Raw genomic sequence first — 24,354 nt, 5'->3', positions numbered from 1 at the left:
CAAGTGTCTCTTCATGGAGAGATTTGATGGTTCACTAAAATAGATGGCAAGACTGTTTCAGGAATCTAGGTACCAAATATCAATAGAGGTTTTGTTTTGTTTTGAAGTTTTAATTTGGGGACAGTGAAATGGAAGAAGAGGAAAATTTTGCCTGTTAACTTAATAAATTATACATGTTAAGTAATGGTTTTGGAGGATGGAAGATCAGCAGTGAAGAAACTGGGGCATTAACTACAGAAGTAACAGTTTTTCCTAGACCAACAGAAAAGATGAGAAGGAGCCACCTTGCTTCACTGGGCCAGGACTTCTGTCAAGTGTCCCCCTTTGTTGACACTTAATACTTGGCATTTTTAATAATTAAAAAGATTAAAAATTTAAAAGAATAGCTTAAAAGAATAAGTGCAACAAGATACAAGGATAATAGATGAATAAAACTAGAAAAAAATAAATAGAAAAAAATAATAGCAAATCTTAAATTTAAAAGATCCAGGAAATAAGAAAAACAGAGAATTAAGAAGAAAGAAGGCAATGGAATGATAAAAAGGCAGGAGATGGATAAAATTGCATGTGAAATGGCAAAATGAACATTAAAAGCAATTAAGATACACAAGTAGGGCTTCCCTGGTGGCACAATGGTTGAGAATCTGCCTGCTAATGCAGGGGACATGGGTTCAAGCCCTAGTCTGGGAAGATCCCACATGCCACGGAGCAACTAGGCCCGTGAGCCACAATTGCTGAGCCTGCACATCTGGAGCCTGTGCTCCGCAACAAGAGAGCCATGATAGTGAGAGGCCCGCGCACCGCGATGAAGAGTGGCCCCCGCTTGCCGCAACTAGAGAAAGCCCTCTCACAGAAACGAAGACCCAACACAGCCAAAGATAAATTAATTAATTAATTTTAAAAAAAGATACACAAGTAGTAAAGAGGACAATGACAACATAAAATATGCTAGAATGAGTGGTTAAAATAAATAGCCTCCTCTAAGAACATACTTACAAAGATTATAAAACAGATCAAGTAGTAATAAAATAAGGAAGTGGTATAAAGCAGTAAATTAAAGAACAATTATAAAACAATAAGAAGAGAAAATTAACAGGCTAAAATGACATTTAATAATTGTATTATTAATAACTAACACTTTCTGACTTCTTCCCATGTGTTAGGCACTTTACATGCATTAACTTATTTAATTCAATTTTATTAAAATAATTAGGACATTAAAAATGTAAACAAAAAAAGTTCAGTGAGGGATGAAATCAGGCATCAGAACAACAACAATAAAAAAGTCTAAAGGTTAGAAAAATATACCTATGGGTGTCAATTTTCATTCCTTGTCTGGAGTGATTGTTTTTGCTGTTAAATCACCAAGTACCTGCCCTGGTACTTCTCTAGATTACATGTTCTCGAAGTGCCTGGCACTGTAGATGTTGGTTCTTTACCCCTCTTGTCCTAGTAAGCTTGGCCTTTCCTAGAGACAATTGCTAGTGGTTAAAATTCTCAAGCAGTAGAATCCACGGCCCAGAACCTGTGGCAGTGGGAAAACATCTCATAATCCTACCCATTTTACAGGGTTTCGATCAGGATTATCTTCTCCTAGAAGTTCTTCCTGGTTCCTACATAGTACTTAGCGTGCTGGGCTTGGAATGGGAGTTCTTCTCTGATTCTTTTCTTTACTTCCTCTCAGCCGTAGCTTTCTGAAGAGGATTCTAGTTTGTATCCCAGCCTTCCGTTCAGACTTGGTACACACTAGGTGCTTAATGCATACTTTTTGAAGTGAGCCTACTTGAACCTATTGTCAAGAGGTTTTTTTTTTCTTTCTTTCTGTTTTTGAAAAACCAGCAACCAACTTATGTCTGGATTTTCTGCCTGCCTGGAACCCCTACACATTTTTGGGTTTCTGTGGTCCAGAAAGAGTTTCTCCCATAAGAGAATGGCTTTTTCTTCTTTTTCTCTCTATTTATCATATCCCAGTACCCATCTTTTACCTCCAACTTCCATATACCTTATACCCAATAATCTTTACTAATTCATGCTAGAACTCTTTTATGGGTATGTTCAGAGACCAGGTATCTGTTGCTGTTTCTTCTCTTTCCCATACTTGTCTCTGGGGCAGGTGTTGTCTCTGAAGACTTGGGCTTGATCTACAATTCCTTCATTGATTCATTCATTCATATTCACTCATTCGATCAGCAGGCATTTTCTTGGAATTTACTATTAACCAGTTGTGTTGGGCATTGAGACAGGGTAAATTAAAAAGAGATCAAATGCTTCTTTTCAAGCAACTCCCCATCTTGTCAATCTAAGCAATCAATCTAAGTTGATTGCTATGTTTAACCTCCTTCCTTTGACCTTAATTTTTGTGGAATGGGAAAAACAACTGATTAATACCCTTGACAGGTAATTATATTTTGAAGAGAGTTGTGAAATCACCTGCTAACGCACTATTCTCCAGGCAGAAGAGTCCCTCTTACCTCCATCTTTCTTCCTCAGACCTGGATTTGACCATTAATTGCACTGGTCTTTTTTCCAGTGAGCTGTAGAGGTTGGCCACGACCTTTCAAACACACAAGACAAAGACCCAAATTAGATGTGGACTTTCCTTCCTACACTTTGTTTAAATTTTACATTTACTTTTTTTTCTGATTACAAATTAATATTTAATGTAGAAAATTTGGAGAATGCAGGAAAATCACAAAGAAGAAAATTACTGCTAACTTTTTGCTTGGCAGCCTCCTAGCATTTTGTGTCTAAGTATGTTTTGTGTGGGTGTAGAAAAGTTAGGATCATATGGAGCACATCATTTTGTAACCTACTTATTTTACTAAAAATATATTATGAATATTTTCCATATCATTAAACATTCTTCTCAAACATAAGTTTAATAACTGCATAGGAGCTTGTTACCGGGAAAGTCCGTAATTTATTTAATCAGTCTCTACTGTGGAACATTTAAGCTGTTTTCTTTTTTTTTTTTTTTACTATTATTAATAACACTGTGGTAAACATCATAGTACAGAAAATTCAGTACATATTTTGTATTATTTCCTTGAATAAATTCCTAGAAATGGAGCTGCTAGATCAAAGGGTATGAACAAATCTAAGGCCTTTGTGATGTATTATAAACTTTTCTCCTGGAAACTCCTATTAATTTATGGTTCCTACCAGCATTTTTGATCCTTTCCATTTCCTTACATTCTCAATAACAACGTCTTAGCAGTTTTTCAGCCTTTTTCAATTATCACATTATAAAATGCCATCTCATTTTTAGTTTAATTTGTATCTCTTTGATTTGCTAATGAGATTGAACATTTTTCATCTGTTTGTTAGTCTTTTTTATGCATTCTTGAAATGCTCATGTTTTTCTTATTGATTTCTAAGAACTCTTACACAAGAAAGGTATGATTCCATTTCTCGCTTGGCCAATATTTAGAAAATAGAGAAAATTCTATTTCTCAATGGAGAAGGACTCAGGAGGAATAAGGCCCCAGGTCTCATTCTGTCTATTTCTGTGGAAGGTTCTTCAGAGTGAAAGCTGGATTGTTATCCTAGGAAAACTAAAGGCAGATCTATATGTGATACTGGTGGTGATCTTAAAAAAAAATTAACCCTGCAATCTGAACTGGCTTGACATTTTCTGTATTTCTAGTCTATGAAAAAACTCAGGACTATAAAATAGAACCCAAGAATTGTCTAAAAGAACCTAGAGATACATTAGTCAGTCAAAACTTTCCTTGAAATTTACCCTATGTCTAGTGGTCCCCTAAGTATTAGGAGTTGCCAAATAAGTCATTGGCTAGTTTATAGCCAGGTTGAAGAAATAAAGCTACATATAATTTATAAGTTTTCTTACAACCTTAGCTAAACTTAGGTCTAAAAAATGGTCTTTTGAGTGACTAGATGTTTTCTTGTATTTTGGAGGCTATATCTGTCTCCTTGCATCTTCTTTTACCATCTGAAAAGTAGCACATTCTTCTAGATGATTGAATTTTGATGTCTCACCATCATCACTCCCCTCTGCCCTTCTCATTCCCTGGCAGAACACATATAGAAAAGCCAAGTCAGACTCCTGAGCCCACAGCACAGCTGGAAGATTTCCACTGCAGAGATTGCTGGGACAATCTAAAAGGAAAAAAATTAAAATTTAAAAAATCAACCCAGTCTTATACTTGGATGAGAATCTCAGAATAAAAGAGGATATCCCCCAGCATCCACTGAAGATATCTGGGGTGGTGTCAAAGTAACTCAGAATTCTTGAGTACGTAGTTTCCAAGCACTTGCCTTCATTTCATAGGTAAATAGAATTCTCAAAACAATAGTATCATTCCCTAAATAAGGCACAGTAGAGCCTCATGCCCCATTCTAGCACGCTCCCCTCAACATTCTCTGTCTGCCTGTACCCCACAACTTCCCACCATCTCTCCCCCCTACCCTTCTGTTAGCTGTAATGACCCTGCAAACACTAAATGGCATTTGAATGCATTAAGCAGCAGACTCTCCGGTGACATAGCAATTATGGCTCTGAAATAGATTTGGTGCGTCACGGAAGATAAGGGTTTTGAAAGTTTCTGTTGTGATTATAGCCTGTAACTCCCACAAATAATAGGCTTCAAAATAAGAGCCTGCCAACGGAGCCTTTGTGGCTTTGTCTCAGTGATGGCACGTAAATTGCTATTAATGTCCTAAGTGTACTTGAATATGCCAGTCTTTGGGATGTGAAGTTGGCTCGGTGTCTCTCTTTACGCGACATGTCATTGTTGGTCTGATAATCTGGGGTAATTGCTGTCTCTTGGATGGTCAGGAAAGTGTAAGAGGATTTAGCTTCCTGTGTGATGGTAAATAGCCTCAAGGTTTACACCACGAGTTATGTGTGTGTTCCGTAGCTAGCCACTGTTTCTCGTTCAGGTGTGTATACAATTCCTGTGTGTACCCTGCGTAGATAATAGCCTTTCAACAAAGCCATGGCAAAATCAAAGGTTATGAAACTAAAATGAAGAATCTGGAGCTGTCTGTATCAGCCAATCAGATAATTTATACTGAGAGTAAAAAAAATACCCTTTGCTTGAATTTTTCAGATTTGGCTATATGAGTAAATATAATTATCTATTGTCTTATAGAGCTACTCTTTTCCAGCATCTGCAGCATCTGTGTGTGTATGCACATTTTTTAGGTGCCATAAGTATTTTCTGAACACGTATTAGCTCTACGTCAGTATGATAAAGTGTGTGGAAATTATGTGTGCTTTTGTGCAGTGTGTGTGGATGTGTGTAAGTGTGCGTGTGCTTTAGTTTTGCAGGGCTGAGTGTAGAGGATGTTTATTCAGATATAAATAGTTTTCTGCACTAAGACACCTCTATTTAGCTAAAGCAAGCTGAGCTTATTTTTCTTTGTCTCTGAAAAGTTAAATAAAACAAATTTGAAGTTTTCACTTCCTGTATGTACATTTAACCTAAGGCCCCCCCTAAGTCTGTGGAACATGGAAACATTATATGTAACTGTCCCATTTGCACTTTGAGCAGAAATCTAAAAGCATCCCAGCCTTAAACTTGGAAATGTACACTACCTCGTATCCTGTGCAAGCTACGAAAGGTTCAACCCAGACCATCCTCTGTGTCTCAAGTGCCTTACGTGGCAGTATTAATTCTGGGCCTTCACAACAGATGAATTAAGGAAGGATGAAGTTAAGAAGGTTCCAAAATAGATCTTGATCTTGGAGTTGACCTATATGTGCACGTACTTCAGTCGTGTGGCACTGGGAGCTGGCAGGATGGTGCACTGTGATGGTGCTGTAATTTTGCAGTTGGATTTTGACTGAGTGCCCTTGAGTGCATGCCAGATACAGTTGGAGATAATGACTTGTAATAAGAGAGTTCACATTCATACCAAGTGAACATGGATCAGGGCTACCATCTGACTATACAGGTCTCAGCCCAGGACTTCGCATCGCCAGTGTAAGGTAAACTGTATTAACTAACAAGGTGGTACCACACACAGTGATGTCTCAGAAGTATAACCCGCGAGGAATACAGTTTGTCTTGTCCAAAACCAAGTTTGGTAAGGTGGATTGAGGCTTGAGAGTAGAAGGTATTAGAATCCCCTGAAAGAATTCTCTGAGGCCAGTCTTGTGGTTCATAGGTTCTAGCACCTTAATAAGCAGTGCATAGATTCCCAGAAGGTGAACTTGAGAGCATGAGTCATCTGCCTTCCGCCCTGAGATCAGTAGCAGCCACACTCTGCACTTCATGCACCCCAAGCTTTTGAAACCTGAAATGTCCAGAAGCCGTGGCATACAGTGGGGACTCATTTTGGCAAATTCTAGTTTCTGAGTCGTAGATTCCTGGCCTGAGAAGAATAGATGTTCACACTGAGTTTATGTACCATTATATATTCATCAACCAAAGTAAGAGAATTATTATTACGATTCTTACATAACTACAAAGTTACAGTGGGTACCAGCGTACAGATGGCCTTACAGACACAGGGACAGGCGCCAAAAGAAGCTTTCAAAGCATTCATTTCTCTATTGGTTCAACTCAAGTACTTAATTGAGCAGTTGCTCTAGCAGACATGATCCTTGTCTTCTAATGGCTTGTGGTTGAATGATTTAGCATCTTACTGAAGATAAAAATCAAAGCCTGCCAGCCTTGACATGATCAAGCCATCCCATTCTCCAGGCCCGTCTTGCTGCGCTCGCCACTCTGCTCCTATGCCCCATTCTTTCAGGCCTTCTTTCAGTTCCTTGGAGCCTTTGGACAGGTTTCTCCTTCTGCCTAGAAGGCTGTTTGCCCCACTCTTTACTTGTCTATTTTCTGTTCACTTTTAGGCTGACTTTCCAGAAGCCCCAACCTCAATGAGTTCCCTGTTCCTCTGTCTCATAGCATTTATTACCATCTGGAATCTGTATTTGTTCTTTTGATATGTTTTGAACGTCTATTTCCCACAAGACAGCAAGCTCCATGAGGGCAGACACCACAATTTTTAAAAATGTGTTATATCTACCACAGTATGCCTAGTACCTAGTATGAGGTAGGTACTGAACACATATTTGTAGATTTTAAGAATTAAAGGATTGCAGCTAATAAGGTCTGGTGCTCACATGGATATTTACATAAATAAAAGCTGCACGTGGTTAAATGTCAACATGAAAGGTCAAAAGGTCAGTGGTACTAGAATGTAGAGAAGTGGGTGATGGTTTGCCCTGAAGCCACTTGCAGAAAGGAGGTAGCCCTCAGGCTGGGCCATGAAAGAAGATATGGATTCCTAGAGACCAGAGAAGGGGATAGGCAAAGGCAAAAACCTCTCACTTGACTTCTCTGTAGAGTAGGAAGGAATCTCACTTTGGCAGTGAGAAATCTGTTATTTCTTCAGAGCGGCTTAAAGTACTAACGTCTGTTCTCTACCAGGGTATCTGTTCTCTACCAGGGTATCTGTTCTCTACCAGGGTATCTGTTCTCTACCAGGAATGGCTAATGATACTGCTGATCTTTCTTAACCTTCACGGCAAAATCTCAGGGCTCAAGAGGCTGTGGTGGGAAGCAGACTAGCAAGGGGTATGGTGGTGTGACTTGGGTGTAAGGTCACCAGGGACTGACCTAGTGGTAAGTGGCAATCAGAGAGGATACCCCCAATAGGCAGGGGACCATGGAAACAGGAATCCTAGAGCCAGCGGCATGGGATAATCCAGGCAGAGGACCAACTTCAGGGAAATGCGATGGCAGGCAGTAGTTGGTGGGCTGAGGTTCCAGAGCAGGATTTCATTTACAAGAGCAAGTCACTACCTCATTCTTTTTTAAAAAAAATTGAAGTATAGTTGATTTACAATGTTGTGTTAGTTTCAGGTGTACAGCAAAGTGATTCAGTTATACATATATGTATGTATATATTCTTTTTTCAGATTCTTTTCCCGTGTAGGTTATTACAAAATATTGAGTAGAGTTCCCTGTACTATACAGTGGGTCCTTGTTTATCTATTTTATACATAGTAGTGTATGTATGTCACTACCTCATTCTTAAATGAACTGTGATAAATAGGGCACTAAGCAGAAGCTAGGCAAGGGCTTGGTAGAGATGGTCACAGCCACAAGGAAGACGTCCCCTGTATGAAGATATAGGTGCGGAAGGTCAAAGCAAGAAAAGCAGCAAAATTTTCTAGCCAAACTAGGCTACAATAAAAAATTTTTGGCTGAGAGTACATGTTCTTCCCAGACAGGGTTACCCAGATTTAGCAAATGAAAATACTGCATGGGACATACTTACACTAAAAAATTATTTGTTGTTTATCTAAAACTCAAATTCAACTGGGTATCCTATATTTTATCTGGCAATTCCTTTCCCAGGTCCCATGGTGGAAGCTCTATCTGCATGTGGGTCTCAGCCCTCGAGGGACTAAAGATGGGCAAAGACCTACAGGCCACTTTGGGACTATGTCTATTTTGTACATTTTTCTGATTCCCAGGATGCCTGAGGTGGTGACTAGGAGACTGTTCCAGATGCAGGGTGGGATATCTTCCTGCTCCTTGTGCCCTGTGGAGAACACTCCTTGTTAAGATGGAATTGCAACAGGCAGTATCCAATGTTTTTCTCAATTGCTTTCCCTAAAAAGAAAACAGAACAATATAAATATGAATCATAGTTACTTGTTTGGGATAAGCTATGAAGTACCAGATCTCCTTGATGCCTACCTATTAGCAAGAGAAACGTTCACTTCCTAGGTGTAAAGGTTACCTTGAACCCTGGTGCTACCTCTGCTTTGCATCTTGAATATTTTCTAGGTATACACAGCTCTTTACATGTAGTCAGACTGAACTGTGGAGGTCAGGGACCTGATACCCTTCTCTATGTCCATACCCACGATGGAGGATGGATGTTACAGTGCCACTAAATGTTTATTTACTTCTTCTTATGTTCCTCCAAGAGATATTTATTAAAATCTACGCTGTGTCAAGCACCGTGGTAGGAACTTTGGAATCAAAGATAAGTTCCATAGCCCTGTTCTCATGGTCCAGACGTGTGAAAGAACAAATGCAATATGGCGGCACAGGTGTTGTGATAGAGGTACATCCTGGCAGGGAGGTGCAGGGTGGGGGGAGATGACCTGGAGGGCATATAGGAGGAAGAAAAGTTGCCAGGGGTCAGATACAGGTGCAAGGATACTTAAACTCAGTCTTGAAAAAGAGCCAAGGCAAGAGTGGCAAGTAAATGGATGAGTGGGGCACTGTATTCAAGGGGAAAGAAACAGGCATGAAATGGCAGCTCTGTTACAGGAATTTCTAAGTACCCTGATATGGTTGAAGTATTAAACCTGAGCATTGAGTTGAAGAGTCAGCAAGGTCCAGGACATGATAGACCTGATGAGGGCATTGAACCTCACCTTGAGGCCAGTAGGAAGCCATTGAAGGTTTAAACAAGGAGGTGACATGATCAAAACTACATTTGTGAAAGATCACGCTGAGGGCAGCTGGAGAGAGAACTGTAGGGGTGCCAGAATAGCCATGGGTCTGTTTACTGTTGTAAAATTTCCCAGGGAAATTTTGAATCCTTTGTCCCTAAGGGGGCTTTCCAGTAGCATTTTTTCACCCCAGAGCATCTCTTGGGAAGTGCTCACAGTATAATCTTGGGAAAAGTCTATGCATATCAGGAAAACATAGTTCTGTCTTGATGGAACAATGTTGGATCTAGGGTGTGACTCCACTGTGTGAGCTGATGTCTCCCCTGATAAATGGCTGTGTGTGTGCTTGTATGTGCAAGTGTGTGTGTGTGTGTGTGTGTGTGTGTGTGTGTGTGTGTGTGGAGAGAGAGAGGGAGAGAGGATGCATCCATGTTTCTTTGTTTTTCTTGCTGGCTGGCCCCGCCAGGGCCTGGGTTATTGAGGGCCTGGAGCACGTCCACCTCCTCACCCATGCTGAAGGCATTGCTGGTGATGGCATCTGGCCCACATGCAGATCAAGCTCAACTCGGTGCTGACCTCAGCCGGTTTGTGGCACCTCGGTGTATTTCTGGGTTGCAAATGAGAGTTTCTTAGTGCCAGGCTCGCTTGGGCTGTCACATCAGGTGATGAATTCTCTGCATCAACCGTGTACTGCTAAGGTAAGCTCAGAGGAAGAGTGGGAAAAAGAGCAGGATGGGACCAGCGGTTCTCGCTCAGCCCAGCAGCCGCTGCTCTGGGCGAAAAGGGGTACTGGCTCCGCAACAGCGAGGGAGAGGCAGGTGGCCCCCTGAGTTCTGGCTCGAGGAGGGCAACCGAGGAGAGGGAAGTCAGGGCTTCAGCTGCAGTTCTGTGCTCCTGTGTCTGTCAGGAGGAAGCGTGTGGGATTTGCCATCCACCGTCGCTCCATCCCCAGCTGCATGGCTAGCTTCCTCTCCCTCCTCTGGTAGGCGTGCTTTGCCTTATCCATTAGATGGGATTCTGGCAAAATGTGGTGTCTATCAAGTTATGTGGGTAGGATAGAGAGTAGTCATTTTTGTTCCTGAAACATTTTGTTCCCAAATGCCTTGAATTTGTGTTTTAAAAGTCCAGATTTTCTTAACTAGGAAATCTACTGCATTTTGTCCTAATTCTATATTCTATTAGCTTCCACTTCATGAGGTTCCAGGTCAAGCCTGCTGCTGGCTTAGGTTTCCCCTGGTGGAATTAAATGTTACACCAAGTCTTGCTTCCCAGGCCACAGGCTACAGAATTAACCTGAAAGAACTGGGTGTAAATGTCAACTCTCTCCCATTACAGATGCTTTGAGATAAAAAGGGCATATTTGGCTTTACAGATTCCCACCCCTGTAACCCCTCAGGGTGGTTTCCAACAACAGCATTTTACAAAGTGAGTGTGTCCCTTTAAAGGCTGGTTTGCATCGGAGAGCGAAGGAGGAAGTTGGGGTGCAGAAGAAAAATTAAAACAGAGGTCTTATTTTCCCGCCACCTCACACGGTTGTTAATGAGACCATCTTTGACTCTCACTGTTCCCAGAGATAAATAAACACACAATGGCGGTGTTTCCTACTTAATATTCACCCGCAGTGGAGGAAGAGGGAAGGAATTGCTCCCCGGGGTTAACGTGGCAGTAAGCGAGGTCAGCTGTTTCCCAAGACGGTGCAGCCTCTGAACGTCTTACATTAAAGCTGGAATGATACAGCTGAAACAGCCAAAGTGATTTACGGGAAACCCGGTTAGGGTGGATTTGCTCGCAGTTTCTGATCTCATGGAGGTTTTAGCAGCCGCAGCAGGAGCAGGGGCAGACAATATGCCAGGGTAGAAATCACCTCCAGAGAAAAGAATCCTTCAGCATTTCCCAGTGTTAGACTCGTTTGTTCTAAAAAGTACTTGCATTCATCTAACTTGAAACCCATAGGCTACAGTGTCCTGAATTTAGCAAGAAATCAAGGGTCATAGCTGGGATATCCTGGGGTAGGGTGACCTGGGACTGAAAGTCCCCCATTCCATTAAATCGCAGAGTCCTGGGCAAACTGGGGCAGTTGGTCACCCCATCTGAAGTGTGTGTGCATATGTGTCTGTGTGTGTGTTTGTGGATGGAGGCGGAGTGAAGAAAAGGCAGTTAAAGAGATTTGTTTTATTTCTTTATTTTTAATAAGGTTTTTTAAGGTTTTTATATACTCTTCTTCACCAGGCGAACTAGCATAATTAAAATGCTGGTTTTGGTATCAGGCTGAACTAATTCCTGTTTCCACCATCTGTGAGCTCTCTCTCCCCTCTGGCATCCTGAGCACTGGTCTGAGAAAACAGAACTTTTGAAGGAAAGAGATCAAATGTCTGCTGTTTGAGTTATTTCAGCTCAGAGATGACTCAAAAAGAAGTCTCCTAGAACCTTCTGGTCAATATACAGCGCCTTGCTAATTCCCTGCTAATGAAACGCCACAGAGCTCATTTTTTTTACTAATGGCTTCATTTGGGGCACCACTTATTGTTATTTTAATGGAATTATAGTATGGCTCAACAATGGTAGTGGTGGTGATTTGTGAGCAATGTAATGACATGCCTTTGTGCCACGTGCTATGACATGGACACTAGCTGCTTTAGAGAGCTTCCTCCCCTACTTGTCTCATACCAGGTCGAGTCTAAGATACATGACATTTTTCCTCTTTTATAAGCACCTCACTCTCTGCTTTATGATGTTGTGCTTATGGAGCTCCTGGAAAGTTTCCTAAAATTCCATGCTACCCAGCAAACACACACACACACACATACCTTCCAGTCTTTTTAATTAGTGAGTTAATTTATTTATTTATCTACCTATCTATCTGATAAACATACACATATTAAAAAATTATTGGGATGCATATCAAAATGCTAAGAGTAATTATCTCTGGGTAGTAGGATTATGGCTATTGTACTCTTTGTTCTTTACAATTCTCCTATTTTCAAATATGATATTGCATGCATAATTGCAAACATTGTATTTGCAAATATCATATAAGCATATCTTACTTTTATCATCAGAAAAGATAAATGATGCTAAAGGATTTTCTTCAGGGAAAAATAAACAGAACCATGATTCTCAATCAGCCTAAAATGGTACCAAAAGAATACATGTGTTCTTGGTTGAGAGGGGAGGCTAAGTAAGATATTGTCACTCTGGTGACCAACCTAAATGTGGAAATTGAATTAATTCATTTCTTGTTTCTGATCATCCTACAGAGTCTTTTAGGCCCCAAAAGATAGCAAAGCCTCCTGTTATAAGAGAAAGAATTCTCATTTTCCCCTCATTGTTCTCTTTCTAATCTCTCTTTCACAAACAACAGGGGAAATGGCCTCCCACAGAAAAGGGGAGCGGGAGGAGCTGCCTGCCTCAGTTAAGAGATGGAGATTTGAACTTGAGAGCAGTTATTCGTTGATCCAAGAGTGAGGGGCCGTGTTCCTGGCATTGCCCAGGATGACCTTTTGACCGCTTAGTGTCCAGATCTGCTCTTAAAGTGAGGTGTGTGGGGAAAAACCTACCCTCATGCTGAAGTAATTGGTAGGAGCTGCTCTGAGTGAAAAGCCTGGCTTTCCTGGGAACATTGGAGCATCCTTTGGGTGAGCCAATGACAGAGAGAGCCCAATGGATGAAAAGGGTAGAGAAAAAGGAGCCTGATTCAAAGGTTAGGAAGCCTGTGTTCTGTCTCAGTCAGAATCTGGAAGCCTGATTTTCTCTTATGCCTGTGCTTTCTTATGAATGAAACGTGAATGGATGTTTTCCGGCACCTACAAGTGCCAGCCATGCTCCTGAGTACTGTGGATTATACTAGGGCGGAAGCTGTGGTCCCTCCCAAATGGCAATAATCATATCTGCCCCAGGTACCCCCACCTACTTCAGGGAATAAAGGGAGAGGAAAGTACAATAAAAATAATTTACCAGGACTCACTAAAATCTGGTCTGTTCAGTATTAACATTTCCAGCGTTGAGAGTCTATTAACTTCAAAGGAACCCAGTGACTGGGAAAAGAGGCCTTGTGGCACATTTACAGTTCAGTGCTTTAAAATATGTAAACAATCATGAATCAACCATTGTAGCAAATCATTCTTCAGCTATTTAATGGTGAGGTATTTTTTGAAAGGGGTGGTCATTAAAACAAATCCTTTTAGGACAATTTTATTGTTTTAATGCATCTGGACTTAGAGTCTTAGAAGATGATCTACAAATACAGATCAAACTTGTAGCTTCCTGTCTTACCACCTTTTTAGATATAGTCACACAGACCAGTCCTTATGGTGTTGGCACCATTGTTTTACCTGTTTTATTCGTCTGATCACCCGCTTTTCAAGGCTCACTTCAGAGAATCCCTCCTCCATGAAGCCTTTGCTGATACTGCATCAAGAGGAGATACTGCCTTCATTTGAAGCTTCATGACAACTGGGCTGTACCATGTATTAGGTTCCGCCCGGCATTATAGTTCATTCGTCTGCTTGTCTCATCCGCATCCTTGAGGACAGGAGCTGTATCTCACTCATCATTATATACCCTCAAGCAGCTAGAACAGAACCGTGCATAGAACAGGTGCCTGGGATCCTATAATACAGGGAGCATCCAGAGCTGGAAAGGACCCGAGAAAGCATCTGAGCTAATCTTTTAATTTTTCTAAAGGGGAACCCAAGGCCAAACAGGGGGAAGTGCTTCTCCAGAGCCAGTAGCTAATTGTTGCCAGGGTCAGAACTAGAACTCGGTCCCTTGGCCTGCAGGGCAGCTGCCGTCATCCTAGAGCACACAGAACAACCATCTGGTGGCTTGGACTGAATTACAAAGCCTGTGAGAAGTGAGAGGTGCTAGTACTGTGTCCAGAGGCTCGCTGGGAGCAGCCAGACTCATCTGAGGTGGGGGGAGGTGGGTATCATCGACCACAATCATAGCCGCCCCTTGGATGAGTGTTCCCGTGTGCCAGGCACTGTGCTCGGCCCTTTACCCAAGTTGCCTTATTGTCATTGTCTGCTCAGAACAGCCACCCGATCTCAGAGGACTGACTTCTCTCCCTTTTTCCCTTCTAGGCTAATGGAGGTTGGCAGGACGCTACTACCCCTTCATCAGTGACCTCCCCTACAGAAGGCCCTGGCAGTGTTCACTCTGATACCTCCAACTGATCTCCCAGCAGTCGCATCCCGGCTGACCCTGTGCTCCAGTCGGGGCCGGGCCAGGAGGGAGGGTTTCTCAACGCTGAAGCGGTCAGACTGGAGGTCGAAGCAATCAGCACACACAATAAGAGTCTCCTTCTCTTCTCTTCTTTGGGATGCTGTTTCAGCCAATCTGGACACTTCTTTATACTCTCTTCCCTTTTTTTCTGGGTAGAAGCCACCCTTCCCTGCCTCCAGCTGTCAGCCTGGTGTCCATCATCTTCCCCGCCCCTTTCCCTCTGTCCTAGACTCCCTGGGTCCCTGCCCTCTATTACATCCCTGAAGGATATTTTCAACAATTAGAGGAATTTAACGAGGAAAAAAAATACAAAGAAAATAATAAAAGTGTTGGTATGTTTTCATGCTGGTGGTTTGAGGAGCGAAATTTACCTCCCTCGGATCCCTTGCTCCCTCTGTTAACAGGCAGCCCTTCTCTGTTTCTCTCGTTCCTCTCACTACCTCTTAGCAGGAGTACACCACATTGCCCTACTCATTCCAGGCCGCCCTGCCTCCTCTTGCTCTTCCCTCCCTGGGGACGATTCTGATTAGAACACAATTCCTCCTCTTCCTTCTCAGCCCCAGGTATTCTTTGGGGGCTGCCATTGCTGGGCTTCTAAAAGTGCCACTGTTTCTGGTTTCACCTCTGCTAGGTTGGTTCCCAGCAGGAAGTCAGGCAGCAAGAGAAGCCTCAAGGAACATGAAGGGCGGAATTCCTAGAGGCTTTTGCATCTTCCCAGTAACAGCTCTTGGTTTCAGAGGGACAGTCTTTGGAGACCGTGCAGTAAGCGGTGTTCAGAATCTACTGCAAAACCAGGTCTGAGTTAGGCATGGTGGTGAATGCATCACTAAGGAGTAGAAGGTTCTTATCCTGCAACCCTTTACCTATCCCCTTTCTCTCTCCCTCTCTCTCTCTCTCTCTCTCTCTCTCACACACACACACACACACACACAAGCATACAAACGTAGGCATGTGCACAGCCTCACACATTCACTTGCCCCAAATCAGTCACATGCCACATTCAAATACCTATATTAGTAACCATAGCATTATACCTTGTGAGCCCAAGAGAGGGAATTAACAACTCTGAGTGAAGGTCACTGACACAGAGAAGCAGCATGTGCCTGGGGCTTCCAGGCCCCCAGCATGCACACACCAGAACGACATACACAGGACTTGATCATGATGAAGGCCAGGTTTCGGTTTCCAGTATAAACTAATCCTGTTCTCACCACCTCTGGAGCTCTCAGGGAGCCACACACAGTACTTACAAAGTCTACAATGGATTTGGTTCTGTTTTGTTTTTGTGTTTATGTTAGGGACACTGCATTAATTATCCAAAGTGTTATATGGCACCACATTCTTGTCCTGGAGCAGAAAGGTGTATAAGAACATGGCTCGAGCAAACTTTTTGCTTGCTTACTTTGAAGACCTGAGAGTGATGGGGAACAGGGAGGTCATGCTTTCAGTGAAATCATCCATGATTTTTATTCCCTGGTAATATCTGAGAGTGAAGAGTAGGTACTAGAAAGCTGTCCTCATGTCGCCTGTGCTCACATTCTTCATAGCCAACACTGCCAGCAATAAACATGGCAGCTCTGTCACTTGATTAAGTAAGAGGTGGTCAGATCTCTTGGTGCCTCATTTTCTTCATCTGTAAAATGGGGGTTATTACGCCTGGCTCACCAAGAGGCTTGTGAGAGGCAGAAGAAGTTGATTTCATTCATATCCAATCTGTAACTGTGAAGTCAGGGGAAGAAGCATCCCTAAGATAAACTGGTTCATGCCACATAGGGACAATAAATGGTTTTCCTGTTCTAACTTCTGGTTAACATTAGTACCCTGAGGTCATCAGCGTGATGACAAAGAGAAGGGTTAGTGTTGTTCCTTCTGTTTGTTTGTTTTGGTCTGCTTGGTTTCTTAGAATAGAGATGTTTCTAAATTGGAAAAAACGGGACCTGGTTCTCTTAGCTTGTACTTGAATCCAGTTATGTGGCCTTGTAACTACTTAGTCCCTGTCACATCTACTATGTTTGAGAGGCCTCCGGGAGAGGTATAAGACCCTGAGGGTTGAGAGTGGCCAGCTAACAAGGTCATGGACATTCTGCATGGCACTTCAGTAATGATTAGAAAATGTTCCTGTGTGTGGGTGTTGGGAGGTGGGGGGTTAACCTAAGGAACTAGAAGGTATGTGTATTTGAAGGAAATGCAAAAAGTAAATATTTGGCAAGATGGCATTATGCCTGGATGACTAAGAGTAGTAGAAAGACTCTCTTCTAACCTGTGCCATAATCAGAACAGGGCTTGATAAAGAGAATTCCTGGAAGGAGCCATCTTGTGACCATTCTACAGTGATTAAAACCAGTGGAGAACTTTTTCTGAGTGGCAGGGATCTATTGAAACTACCCACAGAGGAATATGGTGGGATTGCCTCCCCCTGATTAGGGGCAAAGTACAAAAGGGACACAAAAGCGTTCTCTTGGAAACAGGAAGAATGATTCCAGATTTGGGTTGAATGATTGCCATCTTAAGTTGATGAAAGAGATCAGAGCAGTGCTACCTTTGCACAGGCAGTTTCTCTCCCTGCAGGAGTTTGCACTGATCACCTCTCACAGCATCTTGCCCACCTAGCACTTCATGCAGTGCTTTTCGCCTCCAGTACCTTTCCCACGATTTCCCCTCCTCGCCTACGATCACATCCAACATGGCGGCCACCGCATCTCTTTGCATTAAGCGAAGCGTGAGAACACTGGCCGCGGAAGGATGGGGATGGAAAAAGCGTGCCTCTGGAAATACAGCTCCCTGGGAATTCGTATTAGGTCAATCCTACAGATACCAAAATGTGCCCCAAGACTCCTTCATTTTCTGATGGAAGTGGGGGCGCTCCATTTTCCCTGGCAGATTTCCCCTGAGAAATGATACTAGCCCTAGGGTTTGCCCACCTTGTAACTCTTCTTCATCACATCCTCCTTTTCATCCCTAACTCCTCCCCCTGGCTTGGTATTGACTCCTGTGCGGTACTTTTGCCAAGTGACACCTTTACGTTTATTTTTTATTTTGCTGTGGTGGTGGTTCTTTATTTACTGTTTGCCTTTTTCTCTCACATATCTTTCCCTGCCCCTCTTTCCTTCTGAGTTTTATTTTTCTGCCCAGAAAAACCTGACTTCGATACCAAAAAAAGATGAAACTACAGAAACTCAAATTTAAAAAAAAAAAACTTAAAAAAAACACAAAAAAATACTCAACGATTCTTTCAGCTTTATTAACATTTTCCATTGTTTCTTGCGACTCGTGTCTCGTTCTTTGTAGTATTGATGATGAACATTTGATAATGAATGTTCTTGTATATTCAGATAAAGAAAAAAAAACCAAAAAAGCGGTCTGAATTTAATAGTGTTTATAATAAAAATTTTAAAAATGACCCTCATAGCACGCAAAACAGGATGGGGAATTTCCCCTCTTCTTTCTGTGACAATGCACATCATTCCTGCATTAGTTTTTAACACCGAACTACCTACATTCACCATTTCCCCCATTTTTCTTTTATTTTCTTGCATTTGTGAATTAGTTCAAGAATGCTAGAAAAGTGTCGAGTTGTGCACATCCATTTCCTGTTTCACAATGTTTAAAAGTGACAGTAATTCATTTTGTAAACTAAAAAAAAAAAAAAAAAAAGGTTGGAATAGTGAGCATAATAGGTACAGCCTAACACGTTATTATGTTTATTAACTTTGAGACCCAGAAATAAATTCTTTCCTTTTCTTTCTTCTGCTCTTTAAAATATAAAAAAGAAATTATGTTTTGTTTTGTGTTATTTTTGGTTTGTTTATGGGGGGGGCTTTTTTTAATTGTCAGGATTATGGTCTTGCTGTTTTTATTCCTTAAATATGTATTTGAGGTGATGTGAAAAGATGACATTTGTAGAATAGGCTGTTTCCTTGTACTTCTGTTTGTTTCAGAATTCAGTTGACTTCAAATATCAAGCCCACAATGATGTCATATTTTTCACCTGCATTTTTTGGAGTGTGTGGCATTCTTGCAATCCCTGAGAAAAACAAAGGCAAGGACTTGAGTTTTCTTTTTAGCCCTTTAACGAATCAAGGAATTGGTCCAGGGGACCTTTTTATACTGTAGGGAAAGGTTTTTGCCTTGGTTGATTGTGAATGACACAATAAAATGCTTTCTTTTCTTTCTTCCTGATTAATAACGACGTTCCACGACTCTTTCCAGCTAGAGAGGATTTTTTTCTCCCAGTAGAATCCCACAGGAGATCCTGGTGGGATCTGCACCATTGGCTGAGTAGACTAGATCCAGGAAGCCGTCCTAGAGTCATTTGGCCGAATGATCTTTTGAGCCAGACTCAGTGCTATTGTTACAGTGCTGAGCAGTTACACCTGATTCATTGGCAGTGCACCTCTTATTAACCTCTGATTTAGGCAGCTGCTTAAAGCAAATTGTCAAACTGGCTTGATTTGGAATGTTTTTGTTAAGTTAGGGGAGAAAAGAAAGCAATATTATCTGGAGGAACCTTACTTTAAATGTTTTTCATTCAACAAATGATTAAGCATTCAGAAAGCAGCCAGAACCCACGCAAGAAAAATTAGCAACACTTTAGGAAGTGTTTCTACCCAAACACTTGCACTCTTGTTTTTAAGTCATAACAAAATAATGACAAGCTTTTCACATCACCTTTATGGTTTCAATCCCTAGCTCAAAGCTTTCTGGAATCTTTTATTTTTTTGTAAACATTTTATTTTCTTTTGTTAAAATTAATAAAAACATTCAATGTTTTCCCCCTTTTCTCTCTTTTTACTTCTTTTCTTTCCTTTGGCGTTTTCAATTATTTTGAAGTGCTTTCCTTTGGTTTTTGGTTTTATTCTCCCGCTCCCCCTCCCCTGTTCTTATTATTCAGAGTATAAACCTGCAAAGCTCTGCTCTGTTTTGGTTTTGAAAGTTTAAGCTTTCCTGCTTCTGTGAGAGCACAGGCTTCTGTCCCTTTTGATTCCAACTGAAATTTTGTGTTCTCTAATGATACTAACACGGTGTAGGTTTTACAGTCTCCTAATTTGTACTGGTAATGCATATTCCAAATAAATAGTTTCTTTTGTTGCAAAAAAGCATACTTGTATTTTGTGTAAATTTATACCTGCTGGAAACTTGTCTTTCCCCAAAGTAAGACGTGGGTTAGTGTGGCTTTAAACTGTGGCCGTCATCATTTTAAAGTCTACATTGACAGTGGGGCAAATGACCTTGCGTCACTTACCCCGAAGTAAGAAGGAAGGGAGAGAGGGAGAGAGGGAAAGAAGGATCTTTTATGTGCAAATATTAGCTGTGCTATAGGAAGGCAGAGCACCCCATCTTGTCTGCTTGTCTGTGATTAGCTCCCATCCACCAAGCACCAGTTAAAATATCAGGGTGATGTTCCAGAATAAATTCTAAGTTTCTGAGTCACAGCTGTTTGCCCAGTGGTTCTCCTTTCCTTCTCTTTGTCTGCTGTGATCTGGTCATAAGGAAAATTGTGGTACCCAAGAGATGCTTCAGGGAAAGGAATCTAGGTTAGAAACACTACCCAGTTGTAGGCTCTCAGAAGTATGCTAGCTAGATGCCACTCCACTAGATGTACACGCCTACCGTGTGTTATGTCTTCCATCCCATGTGAGTATCTCTCCCAGTGGTTTGTCTGTACCCACACTGAGCCCCGACCTTTGGGGTTGTGGTCTGTTACAGAGTTTGATGTCTCAGAGTGTTCTGGCTGGGCCACCACTTCAGCCTTCAACAGCTAATTCTGCTTCCCAGCCCTTAACACCATCTCCCATGCATGGAGTGGGATGGAGCTGCTTGTCTGCCATTCTGCACATTGTTCCTCTAGGGGTATCACATGCATCGTTTTCTCATTGTCACACCTTAGCTCTCAGGAGGCTTTGCCCAGAGCCCCAGTGAGGCAGGTCTGTATTGAAAACACCAATCACTCACCCTTTCATCTCTATCATGATTCAAATGATCAAAGGAATGGAGAGTCATCAGGGATCAAATTATTATTTTTATTAAGGGACTAGCTAAGGGTCCAATGGACTCAAAAGTATAAGGCTATCTTGCCAATATTGATTTGGAGAGCATTGCCAGGAGCCAAAATGGAGGTCTTGCGTCCCCTCTTCAAATCTGAACAAGGGAGCACATTTATGGGAGTTTGGGTATGCAAGGCAGTTTCAGACCACTTCCTTTTTCCGTTGCCTGGAAAATTGTGGACCTAACTCAGCCACTTAGTTTATTACTTAGAGTGGTACTAAACTGTTGTAACAAATAGAGCAAAATGTATAGTGCCTCAAATGCAGTACGAGTCTATTTCTCACTCATAATGGTAATAGCCTCCGGCAAACGTTCCTGGTCAGGATGCCTTGTCTCCATGCAGTGACTCAGGCATCAAGCTCCTTCACCCTGCAGGAATTTGTAGTCCTCCACATCTGGCCTGCAGGAGGGAAAGAGTGTGTAGAAGGCTCACCATTTCTTGAAAGCCTTAACCAAGACCTCCCTTATATTCGTATTCCTAAATGTGAGGGTTGGGGGGTGGGGCGGGAGGATGGAAAAGTGGTCCCTGGCTAGGCAGCTACTTCCTGGCAATAACAGCACACAATAACTCCTTGAGTAGTTGGCCATCTGTATCACACCTAGCGATCAAAAGGATTAGTGAGGGCAAAAGCAAGCCCACATGGCTGTTTCACTGCACTGGACACTCTCCCAGTAAAAACATTTCCAGTAACATCCCAGACTTGGCTTTGCCACTCTTCAGTAGGGAAGATCCAGAAAGTGGTATAACAACAGGGGCCAGAACTGATCCACCCCATACTGCCCCCTCATCAGTCTCCAAATCTGGTTGTTGTCTAAATTCATGTCTGGGCACTCAGCCTGTGGTCATATTGAGGGGAGAGCTGCCATCCCTCAAGGCAGCCTGTTCCCTCCGTCAGGAAGTCATTCCCATGTTTACTGATGTCTAGAAGGGTCAAGTCTGGTGACCAGCAGTCACTTCAAAGCGTAGTGGTCTAAAGCTTTCAAATCACAAAATCGGATATGCTCAGCACTCCCCTCCCCCGACGTAGAGTTCTACCTGCTTATCCTTATAGACTATCGCAACCTTCCCCACTTAAAACAAAAACTAAAATACCAATGTTTCGACCACCCTTTGTTATCCAAAATATCGCCTCCCTTCTAGAAATATTCAGCATGGAGGATGGCGCAAGAGTTCAGTCATATGAAATCATTTAGTGGGTGAGCCGGGGAAGGTGTTCTACCCTGGATCTCTGCACCAGAGGCGCGGGGAGAGGACTGAGGCTATGCTCTGGGGGCTCTGCTCTCACGCCTTGCAGAAAAGCTCCGACAGTGTACAAATAAAGAGAGCAGTGGATTTACTGTCTGGGTCAGTCAGACACAGCGAGACACAGTCTATGGCTTCTAGCCTTGGGCAGGCTTCCGAGGCCACCCTGGGCAGTGTGTGGGTCGGGAAGAGGAGTGGTAAAGGGCCACATGCTCGTCCTCATTATCCTCCTGGGATCCATGCAAAAGAGCTTAGCTCACGCTTCTGGATTCCTCTGGATAGATCATAGGGGTCATTCATTATGTCCAGCTGACACTCCAAGCCCAAATTCCCTCTCTCCCATGATAACCAGCCGCACTGTCGAGGGTAGCTCACCAGCGTTGACAATGAGCACCTCTGGACAGCATAAAAGGCACCAAGTGCTACAGTACATTTGAATATAAATCTCCCATTAATATATATCCAGAGAGAAATTAAAGTTTAAAATAAAATCTCCCTCTCTCATGACCTAAAAGTTCTAAGAAATGCTAGTCTACAGCTCTGCCTTTCCTGATCTCCTACTGTGCTCATTCATTGTCAGCCAGAAAGCGCACTGCATCGCCAGAGGTAGAGTCAAGGCCTTCTTCCTTCTACAGCAGCGGCAGAGGTCCCTTCCACCGGAATGGGGGTAGCTGTTTCAGTTCCTCCAAAGTTCAATCAATCCAGACTTGAATTTCTCTGGTACCCCACTTTTCCTAAAAAGTCACTCAGGAAGCATATGAAGCACATCCCAGGATCAGCTTCCTCTCAGAGAATTTAGAAAACACAAGCAAAGCCCAGACTACTAGAGCAAAATTAAGTTCCCAGAACCCAGATCCTGGTACCACATGACTATTGCTAATGAATGACTGGATCAGAGATTTGATAATACAGGGAGAGCGCAGGAAAGACAGAAAACACATACAAAAGTAAAAAGGAAATCTTTACTTCAGTCTTTACAATGCCAGTTGACTAGTATCAACTGCGGTGTTGAGAAAAAGCCACCAACAAGAGGTTAATTTTGCTCTCTGCTTCCTATATCCTGGGGGAAACAATCCAACCTATGCATTCTGCCTGCTCTCTCAGAGAATGACCTTTGAAATATTCATGTCTCTGTGAAAAATTCAAAAATGTAAAATGGGTCCCCTCCCACCACAGGCTACTTGAGGCTCCCTTCTTCCCCCCTGGTATCCATATACATATTTAAGATGAATCGCAATTTCCATTTCCCTTTAAGCCTCGTGTTCCTAATCCCAGATACATTTATCCTGTATCACTGTGAATTCTCTTCCTTCTCAAACTTCTCCAGCTTGTGACCCACTCTTGTCTCCACTGGAGCTGGTGTCCAGTTGCTAAGCCCAAGCTTAGGTTGACATTGCACAACGCCGGCAACAGAGGTGATGTCCCTCTATCACCTCTGCCCACAAAGCCTCTCCTTCCTTCTGCCTTGGAGTCCTAGGCCTTGAGCGTCTGGTGCTGCTTCAGTATCAGCAGAAACATTCCTTTCTGTGATCTCTTTGATGTTCACCTTAATGTTTCCCTCCTATTTTTCCCCAACTCCTTTTAAGCAGAGCCAACAAAGTTGAAAATGGTGTAACCCACCCTTTCCCCAGTCACATCCCTTCTCTGTCTTGTGGACAGCTCCCTCTCTTTGTTGCTGGTCCCAGACATATGTTCTCCTAACACACTTTTCTAAACTCGATTTTGAAAATTGTTTCCAATGCTCTGGATCTGTCCAAGGCTTCCATTGTTCACATACGTCCTGCCAGCTTTAATCCCTTAAGTGGAGTCAGGCTCCACAAGAGGTGTCTTCCCATCACCCACTCAAGTATTGTTTTCCCAACAGGTGTGTTCCTGCCCTCCCCAGTCCTCCCGTAGAGCACCATCTCCGTAGAGCAGCTTCATAACACAGGACATGTCTGAGTCCCTCTACACAATAACTGCTGTGCTGGAATTCAGTAATAATTCTTGAAGTATTTTACCAGGATCTTCTCGATTTTCCCCTTCAAATATGTCCACATTTTCTTATATCATCTAGTGAGACCTTTATTTTATTTATTTATGTGTTTGTTTCTTTGTTTGTTTATTTTTTTGGCTGCACCATCCGGCATGTGGGATCTTAGTTCCCCGACCAGGGATCGAACCCCTGCCCCCTGCAGTGGAAGCACAGAACCTTAACCATTGGACCTCCAGGGAAGTCCCCTAGTGAGACCTTTAAAGTCATCCATGGGAACATCTCCAATTCCTTTCATTACCCACCCCCCCATCTGCTGCGTTCAGATGATCTCTCCTGGAGCCTTTGGTGTGAGGGATACATGTAGTTTGCTCTGTGAGATCTTAAAAACCAGACCACATAGACTTGAATCTCAGCTCTGCTACTGTCAGGTTCTTTCTGACATTACATGAGAGGTTTTTATCTCATATCAACCCCAATTCTCCA

The 24,354-nt window shown here is 42.5% G+C and overlaps 1 protein-coding gene across 5 annotated transcripts in view; it reads left to right on the top strand.

Moving 5' to 3' along the window:
• The window catches only part of PBX1 (PBX homeobox 1), a 318,615-nt gene that overhangs the window by 263,186 nt on the left and 31,075 nt on the right, over positions 1–24,354 (top strand). For 3 of the 5 annotated variants that reach the window (XM_082474398.1, XM_082474401.1, XM_082474399.1), the window contains one exon: positions 14,467–19,707. The exons of the other annotated variants lie outside the window; for them this stretch is intronic. In XM_082474398.1, the coding sequence (XP_082330524.1) occupies positions 14,467–14,559 (93 nt within the window). In that variant the 3' untranslated portion in view covers positions 14,560–19,707. Of the gene's footprint in view, positions 1–14,466; positions 19,708–24,354 lie in introns of those variants that run through there. 5 annotated transcript variants of the gene reach the window in all.

This window comes from Balaenoptera physalus, assembly GCF_965194825.1.
Source record: "Balaenoptera physalus genome assembly, chromosome: 1".
Lineage (NCBI taxonomy): Eukaryota > Metazoa > Chordata > Mammalia > Artiodactyla > Balaenopteridae > Balaenoptera > Balaenoptera physalus.
This window is presented reverse-complemented; position numbering and strand designations above follow the sequence as displayed.